We start from the raw sequence: 20978 nt of genomic DNA, 5'->3' as shown, positions 1-20978 counted from the left end.
ATAAAGAAATGTGAAAAGAGACGAGAAGCGGGGGATAAAAAAAATGAAGGGAAAGAGGGAAATGGAGGGTGGGGGGGTTGAAAAAATTAGGACACAGAAAGAAAAGGTCTGACATATATCACCTGTGTTACAAAGACGACTGTTATTCACCCCAGCAGGTAAAGTTAGTTGTTGAAAGGATTTATGAATCAGAACTGACTAAACCCGTCACCACACAACACACCACCCCTACCCTCATCCTCCTTCCCCTACCACCCACCCCAGCCCCCCGCCGTACCTGTCAGTGTTGACCTGAAATGCTGACCCTCACCACAATAAGCACAATAAATTATCTTCTGTAACCGATTTACCACCCTCGTCCGTAAAAAAACAGCCGTCAGACCCCACCCCCCACCATCCCGCCCCCACCCCCTCCCTCCATCCCCCAAAGAAGAAGCTTGCCATGCATGATCGGACATAGTAGGCGTAATGAAAAATGTTTGTGTCAGAAGTGTTGACGCCTTTGGGTTTTTCACCCACATCGCTGTCATATAATGTAGGAAAGCTGATTGGCAGCTGTAATAAACACACACACTCACACACACACACACACACACACAAAATCAGTGAACAAAACGTCGAACACCACAGACGAACTCTGTGTGTGTGTGTGTGTGTGTGTGACTATATATAAAAGCAATCAGTGAACAAAACGTCACAGACGAACTGTTTTTGTTGAAGTGATATTTGATTGAACGATCACGACGTTACACAGTAACCCAGCAAGACACGACAATAGCTGACGTGAACTGATCGTCACCACCAAAAGGACTGCCCCTCTCTGGGCCCGATGCTTTACTCTGGGCGACTGGACACGTTTGTTGGCGAGTGAAACAAACGTGTCAGTGAGTTCTGTTTTAGAGATAATTAAAGTCTTCTTGTATCTCGAATGTTAGTCTTCTTGTATCTTGAATAACAAAACCTTCTTCTAGCTAGTATAACAGTCTTGTATCTTTTATTAGAAAGTGTTCTCTTTTCTTGTTTGTTGGAGTCTCCTGATATCTTGTACAATGTCTTCTTGTGTCATGAGTCTTGTATAATAAGGTTTTCCTTTGTCTTGTATATCAAAGTCTTCTTGCATCTTATATAGTAGTGCCATCTTGTATAATAAGTCTGCTTATAACTTATATAATAAAGTTTTCCTTTAGCTTATGTAATAAAGCCTTCTTGTAGTGAGTACAATAACGTTTACTTGCAGTCAGCATAATAAAGCCTCCGTGTAACTTGTACATCGTACCTTGTATGACGTGCCCTGCACAGGCACGCAACCAGGCGTCGGACCCCCCGGAGAAGATCCACCGCCTGACCAGCACCTTCCCCAACAACCGAGAGTCCCCGTTCTTCGGGCAGCCCCTGAAGCCCATGGCCCAGCTGGTGATCACCAAGAACAAGGAGGCCTGTGGCTCCGACAGCGGGGAGGACCCCTCTTCCCACAGCACCGGCCCTAGCACCGAGGAACTCGTCAGCATGATGAAGCAGAAGATGATGATGAAGAAGAAGCTGGGTGGGTGGGGTTTGTGTGTTGTGTTTGTGTGGGTGGACGGGGGAAGGGGATGGGTGTTGTGTGTGTGTGGAGGGGTTGGCGTACAGGTTGGATTATGTTGTGTGTTGTTGTTTGTGTGTGTGTGGATGTGTGTTTTGTGTGTGTGTGTGGGGGGGGGGGGTTGTTTGTTTTTGTTTTCTAGGATTTTTTTCCGCTCCATTCACTGTGTCGAGAACGACGTCTGTAAACAACAGCACATAATCTTTATAGAATGTGACGCCCGCCATTTTTAGCTGAACAAATTCACACGGCACAGGGGTGAAACATTCGATATCTGCAAGGCTCTTGACCCCAGATAGAACAAGTTAAATCAGCAGAAAATGCGACAGAGAGAGAGAGAGAGGGGGGAGGTGGAGCGATGGAGGGGGGGGGGGGGTAGACACTGACACGGACACGGTTGTTTTACTCTGTGTAGGCCAGGGCTTGCCATGAAAGGGAAATGTAAACAAACATTTCTAAGGTATATCCAGTGCCGCGAAAGACACCTAAGAAAGGTTCAACAGTTCACCGCATCTCGTGTTTCTGTAACCCAGACGGCTTAAAACAAACAAGTGCATTGCTGGTTAGAGAGGTGGCAGTTTTAGCAAATCTTGTGTTCCTGTGACTAAGACGGCTTTTGGAGAGATGGCAGTTTTAGCAAATCTCGTGTTTCTGTGTCTTTGAAGTTTGAGTTTCAGTTTATCACGAAGGCGTCACTGCGTTCGGACGTATCCATATACGATACACCACATCTGCTAGGCAGACGCCTGACCAGCAGCATAACCCAACGTGCTTTGTCAGGCCTTCATTGCATGCACATATATTTGTGTACCGATCAGAGTGGACATCATCTACAGAATTTTCCCAGAGAATAACGCTCGTTGCCATGGATTCTTTTTCAGTGCGCCAAACGGGACCTCGGTTTATCGTCTCATCCGAATGACCAGACGCTCGGTTCAATCTTCCAGTCAAACTTGGGAGAAAGGCCGAGAGCGGGATTCGAACCCAGACCCTCACGGACTCTGTATTGGCAGATGAGCGTCTTAACCATTCTGCCACCTTCCGAACTTTGAAGGATTTATACAAGTACATTGCTAGTTGGGCAGAGAGACAGACAGACAGACAGGGGGACAAACAGAAGGGGACAAGGGAAGTTGATCGGTTGACTGGATGGGAGGTTTTCGGGTTTCTTGATCATGACATGTAGACAGCTGTCCGAATGCATGTATCTTAATGGTTTTGTGTGTGTGTGTGTGTCTTCGTTCGTTCGTGCGTCAATGAAACTACTCTGCATTTCCAAGTGAAATTAGACGCAAATAGGATGTGTGTGTGTGTGTGCGCGCGGAAGTGTGCGTTCGTTCGTGTTTCAGTGTAACTTCTTTTCACTTTCAAGCGATATCAGAAGTGTAAAGGATATGCGTGTGCATGTTTGTGTGTCTGCATGTGTGTGTGTGTGTGCGCGCGCATGTGTGTGCGTGTGTGTGTTGGCATGTCTGAGGGTGTGTTTGTCGATTTGTGGCTGTGCACGCGCGTGAGTGTCTGTAAAGTTATATTCCAAACGTAAAGTAATTCTCGTCTCTCTCCCTGTCTTTCAGAGATGGAGAAATGCTCAGTCACGGAGTGGGGGGAGTGGGAGGAGTGCTCCAACTCTTGCGGTGCCGGCATGCGCTCCCGCCAGCGCACGTTAAAGACCCCGGGGATCCTGGAGTCGATGTGCAGCGTGGAGCTGATGGAGAAGGAGCCGTGTGAGGGTGACTGCACGGCGGGACGGCGCCGACAGAAGATCGCCGACGACTTCGTGATGCGGCACGACCTGGAGAGGGACCCCCACGACCCGTGCTCCGTGACTGGCTGGTCAGACTGGTCCCCCTGCAGCCAGACCTGCGGCCTGGGCATGAAGGAGCGATGGAGGATGTTCATCACCAAGTGAGTTGGGGGTGGGGGTGGGGGGGGAGTCAAAGTGAATTCACTGTGTAACGTGTAGCGTGTGTGGTTTGTTGTTTGTCGTGGGTTTCTTTGTGTTTTCTGGAAGTCAGAAGGTTTGGGGGTTCGGTTCTGAATCAAAGTAAACTGATTGTGTTGCTTGTAGTGTGTTTGGTTGATTGTTTGGTTGATTGTTGTTAGGGGTGTGGGGGAAGGGGGGGGGGGTTCACGAAGCGAGAGGGTTTGGTTCGAAATCAAAGTAGATTTATCGTGTTGCGTATTGCGTGTGTGGTTTGTTGTTTGTTGTGGGTTTTTTATGTGTGTGTGTCTGTTTTGTTTTTAAGCGAGAGGGGTTCGAGGTTTGGTTCTGAAACAAAGTAGCGCTTGTAGCGTGTTTAGTTTGTTGTTTGTTGTGACGTGTTTTGAGTGTGTGTGTGTGTGTGTGTGTGAATGTGTCTTTAAAGTGAGAGGGGGGTTGGAGGTTTGGTTCTAAATCAAAGTAAAATGATCGTGTTGCTCGGAGCGGTTTTTTTGGGTTTTTTTTGGGGGGGGGGTGAGGGGGGGTGTTCGAAGTGAGAGGGGTTAGGGTTTGGTTGTCATCAAAGGAAGTGGTGTTGCTAACAGCGTGTTTGGTTTGTTGTGGGTGGGTTTTTTCGTTGTTGTTTTTTTTATTTGTTTGTTTTTGTTTTTTGTTTTTTTTCCGAAGGGAGAGGGGGTTGAGGGTTTGGTTCTCACCACAGCAGATTCATCAGGTTGCTCGCAGCGTGTTTGGTTTGTTGCTTGTTGTAGTTTTTTTGTTTTTTTTGTTTGTTTTTCACGAAGTGAGAGGGGTTGGGGATTTGGTTCTGATCAAAAGAACTCGTTGGTTTGTTGTTTTTGTGTTTTGTTGTTGTTGTTTTTCGTTTAGGAATGTGTCATGGGGGAAGCGTTGTTTAGATTTGATCGTTTGGCCTGGGGTTATGTCATAAGAGAATCATTAATGTTTTATACTTTTATTTTGTGGGGTTTTATCTGGAGTTGTGTCGTAAGGTAATGGTTGATATTTAATACTTTTATGTTCTGAGATTTGACCTGGTGTTATACAGTAAGTGAACGAATAGCATTTAATCCTTTTTAATTGTTGATTGTTTGTTTGGTGGGTTTTTTTTTTTAGTAGGAGTTGAGTTATGGGAAATGCTGTTAGACGTTTGAGCTGTTGTGTTGCTGGAGAGATGTTTGTTTTGCGTTTTATAGTTTTAGTTTGAATTATGTTATGGGCGAATGATGTTTGATGTTTGGCCATTTTATATCGTGGGGAAATGGTGGTTTTTTGACTCACTTGTGTAAACAAAGTGAGTCTATGTTTTAACCCGGTGTTCGGTTGTCTGTGTGTGTGTCTGTGTGTCCGTGGTAAACTTTAACATTGACATTTTCTCTGCAACTACTTTTTCAGTTGACACCAAATTTGGCATAAAAATAGGAAAAATTCAGTTCTTTCCAGTCATCTTGTTTAAAACAATATTGCGCCTCTGGGATGGGCACAAAATAATAAAGAATGAAGCCTAATTATATGCAAACTGCATTTACTGTTATATTTATATTTTTTGTATTCTCTAAACTTGGCACTTTGATCTGATATTCTGACCCAACAGCTAGAGCAGTCATTGTTATCATTTTTTGTTCAAACGGGAACTTCTTTTGCTAAGCATGGAAGTTTTATTTATTTTGCAAACGTTTTGGTGCAGATAGTAAAAAAGGGAAATTACTCTGTAATTAATGCTAGGGGAGTTAATTTGCTTAAAACTGATCTTTCTCATCTTAAACATTACATTTTGAAATTATACTCAATACATAAAAAGCTTGGATTTTTTTTAAAGTGTATCACAAGTGAGTCTTGAAGGCCTTGCCTCTCTTGTTTTAACGTTTGATCGCTTTTGATTTGTGGGGCAATGTTGATCAATATTTCATCTTTTTATATTTAATCATGTTGAGAAATGTGTTTATTTTTCCATCGGTTTCTTTTGTTTGGAAAGGTTGATTAATGTATGAATGATCGCCTTCTGTCTCTCAATACTGTCGCTGTATCCATTATTGTCATTTATCCGCAGTATATAACTGTTGTCTTCTAAAGGTTGTTTTCACTGGAGTTATATCCTAGGGTCATTTTTATATCGTTGCTGAAATTTTGTAGCTTTGGTTATATCGTGGGGAGAAGTTGTTTATGGTTTGATTACCGAAATACTAAAGGCCTTGGATGACATACGATAGGAACGTGGTATCTGCCTTGTATCCGATTGTTTTAAAACAGCACTACCCGTGTGATACGAGGTAGCTATTCCCGTCTAATATCACCAACGGTGAAGATGCATAAAAATAAAATCTCTGAGCTTAAGGAGGGGGTTGTATTCTCCGGGTTTGGAGTATATAGTGGGTGACTCTGTCTCCGGATCATGTTTATGGGCTGTACTGCAACATGTCAGAAAAGTATGTGCGCGCACTCACGTACGCATGCGTCAACACTGGTGCACTTGTCTGCGTCTATTCTATTTCTCTTTATCATGTATTCCTACCCACACCTACACCTGCATCTGCACGCGCGCGCGCGCCCGCCCGCACACACACACACACACACACACACGCACGCACGCACGCACGCACGCACACACACGCGCGCGCGCGCGCGCACACACACACACACACACACACACACACACACACACACACTTATGCGCGTGCATGTTCTTTCCCCAGTACTATATTTCTCCTGTTTTACACTTCAACCACCGGTTGATAGCAGACCAAGCCTAGTAGGAGTACATTTTCTGTCTCATCAAATTATCAGTGGAATTTTGCTGTTTGCTTGATGTGTTGTTGTTTTTTTTTAACCTCAACGAAACACAATCAACGGATTTTTTTTTTTTAAAGAAGAAAAAAAAGAAGAAGCTATCGAAATGTGGTGATTATGAAGTGATCTTGTGTGTATGTGCAGATCTAACGAAACGGAGAACTGCGGCAAGCACCTGATGGAGAAGGACTTGTGCCGGGGGGACATCATGGACTGCCGTAAAGCTATCATGATGAAGGACTTCAGCGGTCAGTCTCTACACCACGCACTCGCCTCTGTCACTTCTCTGTCCGCTTTCACAGTATGTCGCTGGATGCTGGCTTTACTCCCGTGATGCTCCCTTAATTCTCATTGGGTATTTTCTTTCGGTCTTTCGTTGAAGCTGTATCATCAATGGTTTCTCCGTTCCAGTGGGAATTCATTTTCAGCTTAATCTTTTGTCAAGGACTATGAATCTCAACTTGAGCAATTGTGACAGATGAGGGATCCAAACCCGAAGTACTCTCCAGGATTGCACAGGCGACAGCAGCACTCACAAAACTGAGGTACATCTGGAACGACCGGAACATTGCACTCGGCTCAAAGATCAGACTGATGCGTACCCTGGTGACATCAGTACTTTTGTATGCATGTGAATCGTGGACCTTAACAGCTGAAATAGAAAAGAGAATACAGTCCACTGAGATGAGATGCTTTCGAAGATTCCTGGGCATCTCCTACAAAGATCATATCACAAACGAAGAAGTTCGAAACAGACTCAGGCAAGTCATTGGGCCCTACGAAGACCTGTTGACCTTGGTCAAGAGACGCAAGCTCAAATGGTATGGCCATGTCACGATGTCATCAGGGCTTGCCAAGACATTCCTGCAGGGCACAGCGCAAGGGGGGAGAAGGAGAGGCAGACAGAGGAAGAGATGGGAGGACAACATCCCAGAATGGACGGGCTTAAGGTTGAGTGATACAGTCAGGAGGTCAGAAAACCGAGAGGATTGGAGGATGCTGGTTGCCAGATCACCTGTGGCGCCCCAACGGTCCACAAGACTACGGGATAGGTGAAAGTGAAGGTGATGAATCTCAAACTAGGAGGAAAGATTGCACTGGCTCTTAGTGCTGCAGCCTTGGGGGCTAGCTGGCCTTTGGGAACCACCCCAACACCGACTGTCCTAAAACCCTCTTGGCCAGGAGTGTGAGGATGAACTTGGGCAAGACACTCTCCACAGATTGTTGGGACAGCAGTTACCTCCTCTGCTGTTCTGATGGTCATTGAAGGACAAGACTGACTATCATACATTCGTTGAACGGTGCTTCAGATTCTTAATTATCATCTTCGATTTTTTAGTGTGTCGTTAAATGGTACTTTAGATTCTTAATGTTAAATGGACTATTTCATTTTGTCTGTTGTTAAGTAATAGTTTAGATTCTTAATGCTCTTAATTATCATTGAGGATTTTCTTTTAGTCTGTCGTTGAATGGTGCTTTGGATTCTTAATTCTCATCGAGGATTTTGTAATCTGTTGTTGAATGTTGCTTTGGATTCTTAATTCTCATCGAGGATTTTGTAATCTGTTGTTGAATGTTGCTTTGGATTCTTAATTCTCATCGAGGATTTTGTAATCTGTTGTTGAATGGTGCTTTGGATTCTTAATTCTCATCGAGGATTTTGTAATGTGTCGTTGAATGGTGCTTTGGATTCTTAATTCTCACTGGGGATTTTTTTTTCCTTTCGTTGAATGGTGTTTTGGATTCTTAATGCTCGTTGGGAGACTTTCTTTTCCTTTCGTTGAATGGTGTTTTGGATTCTTAATGCTCGTTGGGAGACTTTCTTTTCCTTTCGTTGAATGGTGTTTTGGATTCTTAATGCTCGTTGGGAGACTTTCTTTTCCTTTCGTTGAATGGTGTTTTGGATTCTTAATGCTCGTTGGGAGACTTTCTTTTCCTTTCGTTGAATGGTGTTTTGGATTCTTAATGCTCGTTGGGAGACTTTCTTTTAGTCTGAAAGACGGAGCAGCAACAAATGAATAAGTAAATAAACTTACAAGAGGTACATAAATAAAAAACAAAACAACCATTAATTACAGTCATAACAAGTAATCCCTTACAGTTTATAATAATTAATTAGTCGATTGATTGATTGATTAATTAGACAGTTAATTGAAATGTTGACGTGGTGCACGTGCAGTGATCTGTGAAATGGAGGCTGACGTGGGCCCGTGTAGCGGCGCCTTCCCCCGGTGGTTCTACAGCGCCAGCATGGGGAAGTGTCTGCCCTTCGACTACGGTGGCTGTCGGGGCAACGACAACCGTTTTGACACGGAGGAGGAGTGCATGGAACTGTGCAATCTGGGTGTGTGGTGTGTGGTGCTGGGCTGGGTTGTGTACTGTTGTGTTGTGTACTGTTAGGTCGTATACTGTTGTGTTGTGCTGGGTTGGGTTGTATACAGTTGTGTTGCGTACTGTTGTGTTGTGCTGGGTTGGGTTGTATACTGCTGTGTTGTGTTGTATTCTGTTGTGTTGGGTTGTATACTGTTGTGTTGGGTTGTATACTGTTGTGTTGGTTGTGTACTGTAATGTTGTGTTGGGTTGTATGTTGTTGGGTTGGGCTGTATACTGTCGGGTTGTGCTGGGTTGTATAAAGTTGTGTTGTATTGTATACTGTTTTGTTATGTTGTGTCATGTACTGTTGTGTTGGGTTGTATACTGTTGGGTTGTATACTGTTGGATTGGGTTGTATACTGTTGGTCTGGGTTGTATACCATGGTATGCTGTTGGGTTGGATTGGGTGTTGGGTTGGATTGTATTTTATTGTATTGTAGTACATTTTATCACTATAGATTTCTCTGTGTGCGATTCAGGCTGCTCTCTCTGGGCGAAAGTGTGTCACTGCAGTAAGGCGCCACCTTTTTGTTTTTCTTGTTGTTGGTTTGTTAGTTGGTTGGTTTGTATATGTGTGTGCGCGTGTGTTTTTTGGGTTTTTTTTCGGGGGGGCGGGGGGATTTTTTGCAAGTATTGTTGTATCACTTTTAACCCTTTCACCGCCAGTCAATTTAGAGTGCAAAATTCCCTTGTGCTATAGGCACAGAAAAGATGGTGTCTGAGAATAACTGGGGATTCTCCCTGTGATGTGTAGAAAATATGGCCTGTCCTCCCATCGAACATAAACAGCAGTAGATTGATGGATAACAGACCCATGATCTGTTCACCCTTCAGTGACATGGGTCCTCTATCTAGCGTGTGCATAAAAGCGAGTTTGACAGTGAAAGGGTTAAAATGTGTTTTTCTACAGAATTTGCCAGACAACCCTTTTGCGCTTTGTGCGTGCGGAACACGGGACCTTGGTTTATCCTCTCATCCGAAATACTAGTACCCAGAACACCAGTAACAGTCTAGTGGATGGAAGAGTAAAAATACTGGTCCGGAGATACTTGATTCCTTCTGATGCCCATTACCACTTGGCTACTTGGTTTACGCCATAGAACTGTGTAGTGTGGTACGTGTTGTATAGGTTTACGTCATAGAACTGGGTAATGTGGTACATGTTGTATAGGTTTACATCATAGAACTATGTAATGTGGGTACGTGTTGTATAGGTTTACGTCATAGAACTGTGTAATGTGGTACGTGTTGTATAGGTTTGCGTCATAGAACTGTGTAATGTGGTACATGTTGTATAGGTTTACATCATAGAACTGTGTAATGTGGTACGTGTTGTATAGGTTTACATCATGGAACTGTGTAATGTGGTACGTGTTGTATTGGTTTACGTCATAGAACTATGTAATGTGGGTACGTGTTGTATAGGTTTACGTCATAGAACTGTGTAATGTGGGTACGTGTTGTATAGGTTTACGTCATAGAACTGTGAAATGTGGGTACATGTTGTATAGGTTTACATCATAGAACTGTGTAATGTTGGTACATATTGTATAGGTTTACGTCATAGAACTGTGTAATGTGGGTACGTGTTGTAAGGTTTACATCATGGAACTGTGTAATGTGGGTACGTGTTGTATAGGTTTACATCATAGAACTGTGTAATGTGGGTACCTGTTGTATAGGTTTACATCATAGAACTGTGTAATGTTGTACGTGTTGTACAGGTTTACATCATGGAACTGTGTAATGTGGTACGTTTGTGGGGGTTTACATCATGGAACTGTGTAATGTTGGTACGTGTTGTATAGGTTCACGTCATGGATGTGTGTAATGTGGCATGTGTTGTATAGATCTACATCATAGAACTGTGTAATGTTGGTATGTGTTGTACAGGTTTACATCATGGAACTGTGTAATGTGGGTACGTGTTGTATAGGTTTACATCATGGAACTGTGTAATGTGGGTACGTGTTGTATAGGTTTACATCATGGAACTGTGTAATGTTGGTATGTGTTGTATAGGTTTACATCATGGAACTGTGTAATGTTGGTATGTGTTGTATAGGTTTACGTCATGGATGTGTGTAATGTGGTATGTGTTGTACATTGTACAGGTTTACATCATGGAACTGTGTAATGTTGGTACGTGTTGTATGGAACTGTGTAATGTGGGTACGTGATGTTCAGGTTTACATCATGGATGTGTGTAATGTGGTATGTGTTGTATAGGTTTATGTTATGGATCTGTGTAATGCGGGCAAGTGTTGTATTGGTTTACATAGTGAACTTTGTAATGTGGGTACATGTTGTATAGGTTTACGTCATGAAGCTGTGTAATGCGGGCAAGTGTTGTATAGGTTTACGTCATGGAACCTTGTAATGTGGGTACGTGTTGTATAGGTTTACGGCATGGAGCTGTGTAATGCGGGTACATATTGTATGGTTTACATCATGAAACTGTATAATGCGGGCAAGTGTTGTATAGGTTTATGTCATGGAACTGTGTAATATGGGTACGTGTTGCACAGGTTTATATTGTACAACTGTGTAATATGGGTATGTGTTGTACTGTTTTTCTTTCTTCTGTCCACTCACTTTTAAGTTGTGTCTTTACCACTGCTGTCTGAAACGGTTGTGTGTGTGTGTGTGTCTTCACAGATAAGAAATCAATGATGGAAAGACAAGCCAGGGTAGAGAAAGAAGTCATGATGGAAAAACAGGCCATGATGGAGAAACAAGCGATGATGCAGAAACAAGCAATGATGGAAAAACAGGCCATGATGGAGAAACAAGCGATGATGGAAAAACAGGCTATGATGGAAAAACAGGCAATGATGGAAAAGCAGGCCATGATGGAAAAACAAGCCATGATGGAGAAGCAGCAACAAATGAGAGAGGGGGAGGGGGAGGAGGACGGTGAAGGCATGACGCAGCAGAAGGTGGTGATGATGCAGAAACAGCAGCTGATGGAACTGGGCCAGGCCCTGAACGCTCAGGACATCAAGGTAAGGACCAACAGTCATGTAGCTCAGGACATCAAGGTAAGGACAGACAGTCATGTAGCTCAGGACATCAAGGTAAAGACCGATAGTCATGTAGCTCAGGACATCAAGGTAAGGACCGATAGTCGTGTAGCTCAGGACATCAAGGTAAGGACCGACAGTCATGTAGCTCAGGACATCAAGGTAAGGACCGATAGTCATGTAGCTCAGGACATCAAGGTAAGGACCGACAGTCATGTAGCTCAGGACATCAAGGTAAGGACCGATAGTCATGTAGCTCAGGACATCAAGGTAAGGACCGATAGTCGTGTAGCTCAGGACATCAAGGTAAGGACCGACAGTCATATAGCTCAGGACATCAAGGTAAGGACCGACAGTCATGTAGCTCAGGACATCAAGGTAAGGACCGATAGTCGTGTAGCTCAGCACTCTGGTTTAGGTTCTGTGAGCACCCGAGACGGTCAGGACGTGGGGCACCTTTGGGAGCATTTCCCAATGGACCAGGGCAAGGTTTGACTTCCCACTCTGCAAACACCTTCTGCTCAAGCTCTCACAGACATTTCCTCGTCCACAGGATGCTGCACAAGGACATGGGCTTTACATCGTCCGTTTCTTATGTCTCTTTTTACGGCCGGTCTAACGAGAGGTCAACGACTGATCATCTCAGAGCAAAAGGGGTGGAGGTGTCTGCGATCCTGTTTCTCAGCCTCTCTGAAGGGTTCTTGTGTCCTGACTGAACAAGGGTAAGTGGTTGAGAGGTGTTCTCTTGGCCCTGGTCTTTGCCTCGTTTAGTTTTTGCACATCATTTTAGGATGGAGTGTACACGTTTTTCTAGCTTTTCAGTAAACAGTCTTTGAGTCTGTTCATCAGTCCTCGCGGCGAATTATTGTTTGAATTTGACGATCGTCAAATTAGTTCGTCACTGGGCGGATATATTGTCAGGCAATTTACAGTCTGTCACTGATACCCTTCTGCCAGCATGAAATAACCACGGACAAGTGGGGGGTTCCCTGCAATGATATTGTACTGAAAATCAGTTGTTGAAATATTTATTTTAAATGCTTACACAAGTACAGAGAAAATCAATACACAAATACAGAGATCTGTGGGCTTTGCACTTAAAATATGCGCCAAACTAAACCCAGTTTTCACAGAAAGAAATCCTTTGGAACTAAACGCAAACCAAAACTACAACATGTGGCCTTCACTAGTGACGCCTTTCTCACACCGTGTCTCCTACACTAGTGACACCTTTCTCACATCATGTCTCCTACACTAGTGACACCTTTCTCACATCATGTTTCCTACACTAGTGACGCCTTTCTCACACCATGTTTCCTACACTAGTGACGCCTTTCTCACACCATGTCTCCTACGCTAGTGACGCCTTTATCACATCATGTTATCTCCTACACTAGTGACGCCTTTATCACACCATGTCTCCTACGCTAGTGACGCCTTTCTCACACCATACTATCTCCTACGCTAGTGACGCCTTTCTCACACCATACTATCTCCTACACTAGTGACGCCTTTCTCACACCATGTCTCCTACACTAGTGACGCCTTTCTCACACCATGTCTCCTACACTAGTGACGCCTTTCTCACACCATGTCTCCAACACTAGTGACGCCTTTATCACATCATGTTATCTCCTACACAAGTGACGCCTTTCTCACACCATGTTATCTCCTACACTAGTGACGCCTTTATCACATCATGTTATCTCCTACACTAGTGACGCCTTTCTCACACCATGTCTCCAACACTAGTGACGCCTTTATCACATCATGTTATCTCCTACACTAGTGACGCCTTTATCACATCATGTTATCTCCTACACTAGTGACGCCTTTCTCACACCATGTTATCACCTACACTAGTGACGCCTTTCTCACACAATGTCTCCAACACTATTGACGCCTTTATCACACCATGTTATCTCCTACACTAGTGACGCCTTTCTCACACCATACTATCCCCTACACTAGTGATGCCTTTATCACACCATACTATCCCCTACACTAGTGACGCCTTTCTCACACCATACTATCTCCTACACTAGTGATGCCTTTCTCACACCATACTATCCCCTACACTAGTGATGCCTTTATCACACCATACTATCCCCTACACTAGTGACGCCTTTCTCACACCATACTATCCCCTACACTAGTGATGCCTTTATCACACCATACTATCCCCTACACTAGTGATGCCTTTATCACACCATACTATCTCCTACACTAGTGATCCCTTTCTTACACCATACTATCTCCTACACTAGTGATGCCTTTCTCACACCATACTATCTCCTACACTAGTGATGCCTTTCTCACGCCATATTATCTCCTACACTAGTGATGCCTTTCTTACACCATGTTATCTCCTACACTAGTGACGCCTTTCTCACACCATGTTATCTCCTACACTAGTGACGCCTTTCTCACACCATACTATCTCCTACACTAGTGACGCCTTTCTCACACCATGTTATCTCCTACACTAGTGACGCCTTTCTCACACCATTTTATCTCCTACACTAGTGATGCCTTTCTCACACCATACTATCTCCTACACTAGTGATGCCTTTCTCACACCATGTTATCTCCTACACTAGTGACGCCTTTATCACATCATGTTATCTCCTACACTAGTGACGCCTTTCTCACACCATACTATCTCCTACACTAGTGATGCCTTTCTCACACCATGTTATCTCCTACACTAGTGACGCCTTTCTCACACCATGTTATCTCCTACACTAGTGACGCCTTTCTCACACCATACTATCCCCTACACTAGTGACGCCTTTCTCACACCATACTATCCCCTACACTAGTGACGCCTTTCTCACACCATACTATCCCCTACACTAGTGACGCCTTTCTCACACCATACTATCTCCTACACTAGTGATGCCTTTCTCACACCATACTATCTCCTACACTAGTGACGCCTTTCTCACACAATACTGTCCCCTACACTAGTGACGCCTTTCTCACACCATACTATCTCCTACACTAGTGATGCCTTTCTCATGCCATACTATCTCCTACACTAGTGACGCCTTTCTCACACCATACTATCTCCTACACTAGTGATGCCTTTCTCACGCCATATTATCTCCTACACTAGTGACGCCTTTCTCACACCATACTATCCCCTACACTGGTGACGCCTTTCTCACACCATACTATCCCCTACACTAGTGACGCCTTTCTCACACCAAGTGATCTACACTAGTGACGCCTTTCTCACACCATGTTATCTCCTACACTAGTGACGCCTTTCTCACACCATGTTATCTCCTACACTAGTGACGCCTTTCTCACACCAAGTGATCTCCTTCACTAGTGACGCCTTTCTCACACCATGTTATCTCCTACACTAGTGACGCCTTTATCACATCGTGTTATCTCCTACACTAGTGACGCCTTTATCACACCATGTTATCTCCTACACTAGTGACGCCTTTCTCACACCATACTATCCCCTACACTAGTGATGCCTTTTTCACACCATACTATCCCCTACACTAGTGACGCCTTTCTCACACCATACTATCTCCTACACTAGTGATGCCTTTCTCACACCATACTATCTCCTACACTAGTGATGCCTTTCTCACACCATACTATCCCCTACACTAGTGACGCCTTTCTCACACCATACTATCTCCTACACTGGTGATGCCTTTCTCACACCATACTATCCCCTACACTAGTGATGCCTTTCTCACACCATACTATCCCCTACACTAGTGATGCCTTTCTCACACCATACTATCCCCTACACTAGTGACGCCTTTCTCACACCAAGTGATCTCCTTCACTAGTGACGCCTTTCTCACACCATGTTATCACCTACACTAGTGACGCCTTTCTCACACCATACTATCTCCTACACTAGTGACGCCTTCCTCACACCATAATTATCCTCTCCTACACTAGCGATACCTTTCTCATATCATTGTCTCCAACACTAGTGACGCCTTTCTCATACCATATTACCTCTTACACAAGTGTCATCTTTCTCACACCATGTCTCCTACACTCACAGCACACGAGCGACACGTTTATCACACCATATTATCTCCTACCCCTGGTGAACGCCTTCCTCTTGCAGACGGCCATGATGAAGCTGAACAGCCTGATGGCGCGGACACAGAGCCTGGACATCAGCCCCAAGGCCAAGGCTATGATGATGCGCGAGCAGAAGCGCATGGCCCGCAAGCTGCGCCGCAAGCAGAAGCGCATGGCCAAGAAGGGCAAGGGCCGCTCCCGCAGACACCGCGGCGGGAGGCCCCGGAAACAGCACGACGGGCCGTCCGTGGACTGCATGGTGACGCCCTGGTCGGACTGGTCGCCGTGCTCCGTCACGTGTGGCAAAGGCACCATCACGCGCTCCCGCATGGTCAAGGTGCCGGCCCAGAACGGCGGCAGGAGGTGCCCGCGCCGCTTGTTGAAAACCAAGAAGTGCAGAGCTTCCGCCAAGTGTCGTGAGTAGTGTGTGTGTGTGTGTGTGTGTGTGTGTGTGTGTGTTTGTGTGTGTGCATGTTTTGTGTGTGTGTGTATGTGTGTGTGTGAAAGAGGCATGGGAAATGGGAATTATTTTGATCCTTACACATATTTTGGTGTGTCGGGTCTTCAAGAACAAAACATGCTAAAATGACTTTAAAGTACACTGCTCAGTTTTTCTGTGTCAGTATGTTTTACTTCACAATGAAGTAAGCTGTTAAAAAAAAATGTGTATATATATATATTCATATTCATCTGATGTAGCAAACATATTTTATGTAAAAATAGCAAGTCGACTTTTTTTATATTGTAAAAATAGAAAGACGACAAAAAAGAACAAATAATTGAAATGGGAGCAGACTAATTGAATGAGTATCGTTAAGTTGTTTTTTCTTCTGTTTCTTCAGCCACTGACTGCGAGATGGGGAGGTGGAGCGAGTGGTCGCCATGCTCCCAGTCGTGCGGGGACAAGGCGGTTCAAACCCGCAGGCGGAAGCGGACCAAGAAGCCCAAGTTCGGCGGCCTTGCCTGCCCCGCCAAGAAGGAGAAACGGTTCTGCAGCCTGCCCCTCTGCCCTGACGCCGATGTATGAGATGATTTCCTTTCTCTACCCACACCCCCACCCTCTCTCACTCTTCGTTGTAACACAGCCTTCTTTCCAGAAACCCGCGCGTTTAACCTCCATCTGCTACTGTCTGTTCGGTGTTCATCACTCTCGCTTTGTTGGACAGTCTTATTATTTCTAATCATCTAACCTGTTTTGTTTGTTTTCTCTGTTATGAGCACACTTTGTTTTGGTAGTTTGACCCTTTTAGCCCTGATGTAGTCACGAAGGGACTTTCTGTACCGCCCCAGAAGAAGAAAACTGAAGAGCAAACTTAAATTTAAAAAAAAAACCAAAACAAAAAAAAGCCAGCTGTGTTTTTATAAGTCCCCTGAAAACAGTTTTTGTTCTTTTTTCATATTTCAGAATGGATCTAATCCTTTTCCCCTTTTGAGGATGTGAAGGATGCAGTAACAATAAATGTACATTCAGTGGCAACTAGAGTCCAGGAGACTGATGCAAAAGAAGCATGTGATTTCGCGTCAGTGTTGGAGAAATTTTTGTCTGAAGTCCGTGACATTCATGGGGGAGAGTTATGGGCCTTCGAACACCAGGTGGCTGTAAATATCGGGGCTGAAAAGGTTAAACCTGATGGCTTTTATTGATTGTAAGACTTTTTATATTTATTTTTGCAATTAGGCCAGCTTTGTATTTATGTTTTAGCAGTTCAGTATAAGCTTCATAGCTTTCCTAGACTGGTTTACTTTCGAATTTGCAGTAAGGCCAGATGTGTTTCAAGCTTTAACAATTTTACATTTATGTATTCGCACATTATGCTTTTGCAGTCAACTGTTAGTGTGCATAGTATTTAGAATTTGGCATTGGTGAATTTGTTATCGTTACCTATGTTTGTTTTTGCTTCTTAACATACACTGCACAGATTCCTCAGAGGCGCTGCATTTGATATGAAAACAACAAAGATTTTGTTTTGCAGTTTCTGTAGAATCGATCTGTTCTTACCATTGTGACAATGTTAGTCTGAGGCAAAACACCGGAGGTAAGAATAAAGTCCTTATTCTAACGATGCTATATTTCATTGCATATGTCGTAAATGTTTTACGTAAATGTTACTCAGTATTTGAAATTGTCAGCCGGCAGTGGACATCTCCGGTGGTGGCCCTGTGTGCCACAGAGTACACAGAGGATGAACTAACAAACTAACTCCTTAGATGACTCTGGTACTGGTGAGTGGCATAGCGACGTATCAGTGGTTTCAATGAATCACACATCCGGAACCAAGCTTGGGTTGCTTTAGGCAAGAGAACAGAATGAATCCGTGTAATATTCTAAATAAAAAAAAAAAAATTAATGACTGAAGGACCAGTTCTGGAATTCTTTTTTTTATGTAAATGTATTGCGACAGCTATGGAACACAGCATTCCCACAACAAAAGTTTGTGTATGTAAAATGAATCATTTCAGTGTCAGTGTGGCTGGGATTTTTATTTTTAGAAATGATTATTCTTCGAAGTTGGATTTCTGTTTATGCAGTTGAATGCTTGCATGTCATGATGCAGTGTGTATTTATTCCAAGTGCCAATCACTGTTTCCATGACTTGAAATCTCAGAAAAAGTCCACGGTTTGTATTGACAGCAGATCATCAGTTGATCTGTGACAGATGGTAACTGGTAAAGTCTGCCCAGGATGTCACCATTTTCAAGTGAAACAGTAATTCCTTTGAATGTACTATAAGTTTCAAAATGAGAAACCGTTATTGAAAACTATGACGGTCAGTTGTTGTGCTTCTGGATTTGACAATAAAAAAAGAAAAGAAAGATGCTGTGATGCTGTGTTGTGTTGTGTTGTGTTGTGCTGGACGTGACCCAATAGACGTGTCTGACCCTCCCACCTGTCTTGTGTTTTCCAGAAGGAAGAAAAGACCTTCAACTACTTCATGATGTTCCACCGTCGCTACTAACTCCCCTCCCCACCACACACACCTGCCCGCTACCTCTGTCCGTGTCCCTCCCTCCCTGCTCCTCCCTCTCCACCCCGCGTCTTGTCGACTGCACGTCTGCCTGCACTGGTCACATGACCTGCATGACCTCACAACCCCTGGCTGCTGCATGCTGCACGTGTCGGCACGTGGTGTGCACGTGTCTTGGGGACGCACGGGGACACGACCATCTGTGGACGTTCCGACACGATCACTTGTCGGCGGAATGGAATGGACTGAAGGAAGCATGGAACCGCTGCCAGCCTGTGGTCTTTGTGATGCATGTGGGGGATGTGTTGTTCACTGACAACGCCGTCATGATGCGTTCTGGGACAGGCTTGAAGAGAACAAATATATAGATATACTTTGGAAGCATGTCTAACTGTGATGGGGCATTTTCACTTGGGATTTTTTCTTCTTCTTCAATTGGAAAGTCTTCGTCTTAAAGCATGAAAGAAGAAAAAAATAATTACGAATATATCGGAGGCATGGTAACGGGACATAGGGTTGTGACGAGACGTTCTGAAGCATGGTGACTTCATCAGACACTGTGAAGCATGAGAGTTAAAAGACAGTTCACGACACTATCAAATTTGAAGGGAACTGAAGTCAGGCAGTTTGTTATGACTTGTTTATGCCGCTGTTTTGTGCATGCTTTAATCAATAAAGACAAGTTGTGGGGTTTTTTGCCTCACCCTTTCTCCTATATGGACCCCTCCCCCTGCACTTTCTGACCTTTTCCTCTCTTTCTCTCTCTCTTTCTTGTCTCTCTTTCTGTGCATGTTTTGGGTTGTGAACAATTCAGCATCATTCTCTCAGCATGTGACACTGAACGTTTTTCACTGCATGCTTCATCAATTTTTCATAGCATCTGCGTGTCGTTGTTGTTGTTGTTGCTGCTGCTGTTGTTTTTTTTAACAGCAAAACATGCAAGATGATGAATCGGAGAAGAAAAAAAAATGAAACGAGCCTGCAGTCATCAGGGAGTGGAAACTCTGATGTTTGTAAACTTCTTTGCTGTGTCAGTGTCTGTACATACTATTATCCAAGGCTTCACGATGTACTTTATGCACAGTGGAATGAAAATTGTACTCTTCATATATCTGCCTCTTGTGTCTGGCCCACGGAAAAGACTTGCTTCACGTTTGTTGTGTTTCTGTGCAGCTCTACACCCCTCCCTTTTTCCCCCCACACCCTCACTCATCCTCCCCCACCCCCTGTCTGTCTGTCTTCCTTCTCTCCCCTCTCTCCACACCCTCCCCCATCACCCCCACCCCCTGTCTGTCTGTCTTCCTTCTCTCCCCTCTCTCCACACCCTCCCCCATCACCCCCACCCCCCGTCTGTCTGTCTGTCTTCCTTCTCTCCCCTCTCTCCACACCCTCCCCCATCACCCCCACCCCCTGTCTGTCTGTCTTCCTTCTCTCCCCTCTCTCCACACCCTCCCCCATCACCCCCACCCCCTGTCTGTCTTCCTTCTCTCCCCTCTCTCCACCCCCTCCCCCATCACCCCCACCCCCTGTCTGTCTGTCTGTCTTCCTTCTCTCCCCTCTCTCCACACCCTCCCCCATCACCCCCACCCCCTGTCTGTCTTCCTTCTCTCCCCTCTCTCCACCCCCTCCCCCATCACCCCCACCCCCTGTCTGTCTGTCTGTCTTCCTTCTCTCCCCTCTCTCCACACCCTCCCCCATCACCCCCACCCCCTGTCTGTCTGTCTGTCTTCCTTCTCTCCCCTCTCTCCACACCCTCCCCCATCACCCCCACCCCCTGTCTGTCTGTCTGTCTTCCTTCTCTCCCCTCTCTCCACACCCTCCCCCATCACCCCCACCCCCTGTCTTCCTTCTTCTCACACATCAGTTTGTGTGTGTGCACACAGTGGTGCAGATGACCACTTTGGAGCTGCCTTCACTTCAGTCTCTAAATTGTTTCACTCACACATAACTATCAGTAACTCCAGTGAATCATTTCATTCTGCGACAGGCATTTTTCAATATTTTAACTATTATTTAAATTTCATTTTTATCTATTTGTATATTTATTTATTCATTTATTTGTTTGTTTACTTTAATTGTGTTTATCTACAGATTTATTTGTTTATTTATTTATTTATTCGTTTGTTGTTTGTTTACTTTATCTGTTCATTTGTTTTCTTACTTCTTCTCTTTTCTTTTTTTTTATTAAATGTATTTTTAAAATTTGTTTATGCAATACAGATAATGTATCAGTGAGAGAGGGT

General features: G+C 44.4%; 1 protein-coding gene across 7 annotated transcripts in view; it reads left to right on the top strand.

Moving 5' to 3' along the window:
- LOC143283102 (spondin-1-like) overlaps window positions 1–20978 on the top strand; it is a 221377-nt gene that overhangs the window by 194936 nt on the left and 5463 nt on the right. For 6 of the 7 annotated variants that reach the window (XM_076589200.1, XM_076589202.1, XM_076589207.1 and 3 more), the window contains 8 exons: window positions 1300–1543; window positions 3157–3487; window positions 6453–6556; window positions 8488–8652; window positions 11340–11686; window positions 15813–16185; window positions 16612–16790; window positions 18676–19846. In XM_076589200.1, the coding sequence (XP_076445315.1) occupies window positions 1300–1543; window positions 3157–3487; window positions 6453–6556; window positions 8488–8652; window positions 11340–11686; window positions 15813–16185; window positions 16612–16790; window positions 18676–18726 (1794 nt within the window). In that variant the 3' untranslated portion in view covers window positions 18727–19846. Of the gene's footprint in view, window positions 1–1299; window positions 1544–3156; window positions 3488–6452; window positions 6557–8487; window positions 8653–11339; window positions 11687–15812; window positions 16186–16611; window positions 16791–18675; window positions 19847–20978 lie in introns of those variants that run through there. The other variant, XM_076589201.1, reaches the window with a different exon arrangement.

This window comes from Babylonia areolata, chromosome 6, assembly GCF_041734735.1.
Source record: "Babylonia areolata isolate BAREFJ2019XMU chromosome 6, ASM4173473v1, whole genome shotgun sequence".
In the NCBI taxonomy this organism is placed as follows: Eukaryota; Metazoa; Mollusca; class Gastropoda; order Neogastropoda; family Buccinidae; genus Babylonia; species Babylonia areolata.
The sequence above is the reverse complement of the archived record's forward strand: the minus strand, read 5'-3'. Positions and strand labels throughout refer to the sequence as shown.